We start from the raw sequence: 4574 nt of genomic DNA on the forward strand, positions 1-4574 counted from the left end.
CCCTCATCCACCCATCACCATTATATATATATATATATATATGCTCTAGTAAAAATTAAATAAAATATTTTTATGCATAAAAATTGCCAGAGGTTGAGATAGTTTAGTTTGTAGTTAGTNCCCTCATCCACCCATCACCATTATATATATATATATATATATATGCTCTAGTAAAAATTAAATAAAATATTTTTATGCATAAAAATTGCCAGAGGTTGAGATAGTTTAGTTTGTAGTTAGTGGTTATTTTATTATGCAAGGTCTAAGGATCAAACCTAGTTGAATACATTATTTGTTGGACATCTTAATTCCATGGATTTTAGGAAGAAAAAAATTAATCTTGAGACAAAATTACCCTTCATTTTTTAAACCTAAAATTGATACATGACATTCCCTAACAAAGTTTAAATTTTTTTTTTTTGCTTAAACACATTACAATAATTAAGTATTTGATTTCAATTATCAATCTCATTCCCATTTGAACAAAATGTCTAAAATCTGACGAAACTGTTAGTTGAGAATTAAATTTGAAAATGTTTTCATAATTTAAAACATTTGGCGTAAAACATGGATATAAATGTGGCCAGACGTAGGTCATGGATGAGGTCATACTTGTGACGCAATTAACTAAAGTTAGCCTCGCAAATCTGTGCTATATATAAAGCAAAACACCTCAACACCTTGAAATGCAACGATTTCTCATCTATAAAAAGCAACCAAATGCCAAATAAACCTCGGCGAAAATTACCCCACTAAACATCGCTAACTTGTTGCATTGTCAAAGGCAGTGAGGTATGTATGCTTCGTTGCTCTTTCAGTTACATTCGTACTTTCAAAGTTTCAAATTAAACATATAATTTCTTATTTGTGAAGTTCCCCCCTGCTCCTGCTCCTCCTCCCCCACTCCCAGCCCCCAATTTATTGTGGCATGTCTTGAGTACTCAGTTCATGTGTATTTCATATTGTTAAAATAATTACAACTCTTGAAAAAGATCTTATAAGTTATAACATCACCGGAGCAGATCTAGAAAGGTAAAAGGGGGTAGTTGCCCCTCCATCCACCCATCCACCATTATATATATATATATATATATACTGCTCTAGTAAAAATTAAATAAAATATTTTTATGCATAAAAAATTGCCAGAGGTTGAGATAGTTTAGTTTGTAGTTAGTGGTTATTTTATTATGCAAGGTCTAAGGATCAAACCTAGTTGAATACATTATTTGTTGGACATCTTAATTCCATGGATTTTAGGAAGAAAAAAATTAATCTTGAGACAAAATTACCCTTCATTTTTTAAACCTAAAATTGATACATGACATTCCCTTCTAAATTATAGCGTGTATTACATTTGTGTAAGTTCATTTAATTTAAATCTTTATATGCAACAACTATTCAAAATTTGCAATCTTTATATGCGTTATATATATACAGTAGCATTCGTGTATGTTCATTTGAATTATTTATATGTAGAACTCATCAAAATTTGCATTCTTTATATGCAACAACTCCACTAATTTGTGAATTAATTTGTCAATTAATAATAATAATAATAATAATAATAATAATAACAACAACAACAACAACAATGGGCATTTTGGACTTTATACTACTTATTCCCTCTCAATTCCCATGTATACCAAACATTATTGGAATTGAAATTCCCAGTAATTTTATTTTTGCAAACCAAACACTTCCACTTTATTCTCACATTATTCTTTTCCCATGTAATTGCAATTCTTTTCTCACTTAATTCCTTCCCTCTAACCAAACACCCTATAACTGTATTAGTTATACCTAAATTATAGATTCAGTCTATGAATTATTATTCTATACAAATTTTCTCTTTAATTATGTTGATAGTGGTTGTTTCAATTCATTATTTATAGACTTTATTAATGTTAACAATTTATTTTGAATTTCTAAATTATTAAAGAACATATTGGTTATTTCGTAAAATAATATTTTCAAATTTCCTTCATGAATCTCAATGCTAGATGGTGAAAAATTAAAAATGTTAGTCATGTAATCTGATCCATATTAAAATGATTAGTTTAGTTTGTATGTAGGAATACTAAATAAATGCAATTAAATTTGTCAAGCACCTTGTGTTCAGTGGACACATATGTGGTTCTCCTTAATGAAAGGTCATAGGATCAAGCCTCATACCCAATTCAATCATCCACTATAGTGTTAATTTCTCAATTTTGTGCCAAGGCTAAACTGGGTATTAACAAAAAAAAAATACTTTGAACTCTAAATAGTGACTACAATTCATCAACGTAACAGGCAAAAAAGAAACAATGACTGAAGACAGGGAGGGAAATACGCATCTACGAGAATTAATAATCTGTTTCGAAAAGATTAAAGATTTAAAACCACATTTTTCTTCAGAAGTATGTATATACAGAGTGCACGAGAAGCTGCGTACAGCAAACCCAGAGGCTTATACACCTTTGACAATTTCCATTGGGCCTAACCATCATAAACCTTGCAATTCGAGGTTGTGGGAGTTGGAAGGGTTGAAGGAATTTTATACACTGTCCCTTTTAAACAGAGCACAAGGAGTGGGTGTGGAGGAGTGTTGGAAGAAATTAAAGGAGTTGGAAGGCAGAGCTAAGAGCTATTATAATGATCACGTAAGAGGTCTTGGGGATGAATTCGTGAAGATGCTATTGCTTGATGGTTGCTTTATACTGGAATTTGTTATTAGATCATTTCTTCGAGCGCTTGGCGGAGTGCGAGAATACGACGATGATCCCATTTACAATATTAGCGGGATGGAAAGATATATTGTTCGTGACATGTTGCTCCTGGAAAACCAACTCCCCTTCTTTGTTCTGCAATCACTCTATGACATGATTATTGGTCGGTCTGGCAACATAGAATTCTCAGACATGGTGGAATTTGTATTTCGGATTAAGATAGGAAAGATGAACATTTTCTCCCTACTCGGTAGTACTGAGCTCAACCCTCAAGAGATAAAGCATTTACTTCAGGCAGTGCACATTTTCTGCCGACCCCCCCAACCCCTAATAAATAATGGGAAGATTCAACTGCAGCAGGAGGAGGCATGTTCTTCTTGTTGCTTTTGGGAACAACCACAAAAAAGTACATTCGATTCATCCATTGTACGGGCTGCAAGTGAGCTTCAAGAAGCTGGTGTTGACATAAAAAAGGTTAAAGAAACCACAACTACTACTCTATTTGATATAAAGTTCAATCATGGCGTATTAGAGATCCCATCTTTCACTCTCTTTGATCTAACAGAAACCTTCCTCAGAAATCTCATAGCCTACGAGCAACATTCGTGGGATGTGCGTCCCAAGTATTTTACAGATTATGCCGTGTTCATGGATGATCTTATTAATACAGAGAAGGATGTCAACTTACTTCGTCTTAAAGATGTTCTTTTAAATGGATTGGGAGATGAGAAAGAAGTGACACATCTTTTTAACAATCTTTGCCGAGGGATTAGGCCTTCTAGTAATGATGACTTCTATTACAAAGATGTGTACAACGAATTGAATGGACATTACAAAAAATCGTGGAATGTGGCGATGGCAAAACTAAGACGCAATTATTTTCATAGTCCATGGGCAGGGATTTCTACCTTTGCAGCTATACTGCTTCTTTCGCTCGCTATTGTACAGACTGTCGTAGCTGCACTTGATCTGTATAAGTAATTAATTTCATCAATCTAATAAGCTAGCTTAGTGTGTTGCGTTGTTAAGAATGTTTGCTGAATATATATATATTTTCAAGTGGTTTATGCAATGAAATTATTATTATTATTATTATTATTATATTATTACTACTACTACTACTAGTAATTTACCCGTGCAGTGCACAACATATATTATATTATCTATATATTAAAAATAAATAAGCTACAATTTATACTATTTACAAATATTAAAGAAATACATTAATAATAAAAAATGAAATATACAACTATAATTTGTAAATTTGTTGACATATAGATTTAGCATTTGTCACAAACAACTTCATAATAAACTTTGATGGGTGATAGGTTAAAGGCTCGGTACTCGAAGCTCAACGGGAGTGCAAGGGACGACCAGCGGAGGTGGAGGAAAGGGTTCGAAGAGAGACAGGATGGGGTGCTTAAGGTCGACGGGTGAAAGGTCGGTTATTGGAAGGACTGACTCAAAGGGCGTGAGTTTGATAATAGACAAATATGCTTGGTGGTTCCTTTGGTGATAAGGCAGCTGAAGATCTTAGACTGAGAGTGATTGAACATAACTATTGAAACAGTTGATTACAATGGAGGAAAGGTCGGACCGAAGAAGACTTCTACAATTTAAGATAGAGTAAATACTCAAAATAGTCTCTCGACTATAGCATAATTCACAAATTGATCCTTAATTATTGATTCAATCCAATTAAGTCCTCAACTATTAAAAATTTACCCAATTAGGTCCTCCGTCAATTCTTCCGTTTAAAACCCGTCAACTTTGAGGTTAAAAGCGTAATTTAATCAGCTCAATGTCCAAAACCACCCCGCTACCTCGCTGCTCTCCCAACCCCTCTTTCGCCACCTCTGCCACGTC

The 4574-nt window shown here is 33.5% G+C and overlaps 1 protein-coding gene across 1 annotated transcript; it reads left to right on the plus strand.

The window, feature by feature from the left end:
• The first annotated feature begins 694 nt into the window (after positions 1–694).
• Positions 695–3800, plus strand: LOC116006248 (UPF0481 protein At3g47200-like). The gene is made up of 2 exons (XM_031246549.1): positions 695–792; positions 2293–3800. Exon 2 carries the CDS (start codon positions 2307–2309, stop codon positions 3687–3689), a length of 1383 nt encoding a protein of 460 aa, XP_031102409.1. The 5' UTR covers positions 695–792; positions 2293–2306; the 3' UTR covers positions 3690–3800.
• The last annotated feature ends 774 nt before the right edge of the window (positions 3801–4574 follow it).

This window comes from Ipomoea triloba, chromosome 15, assembly GCF_003576645.1.
Source record: "Ipomoea triloba cultivar NCNSP0323 chromosome 15, ASM357664v1".
NCBI classification, from domain to species: domain Eukaryota; kingdom Viridiplantae; phylum Streptophyta; class Magnoliopsida; order Solanales; family Convolvulaceae; genus Ipomoea; species Ipomoea triloba.

Excerpts from the sequence above, each read along its gene's own strand:
- LOC116006248 (XM_031246549.1), top strand. The coding sequence starts at position 2,307 with ATGACTGAAGACAGGGAGGGAAATACGCATCTACGAGAATTAATAATC.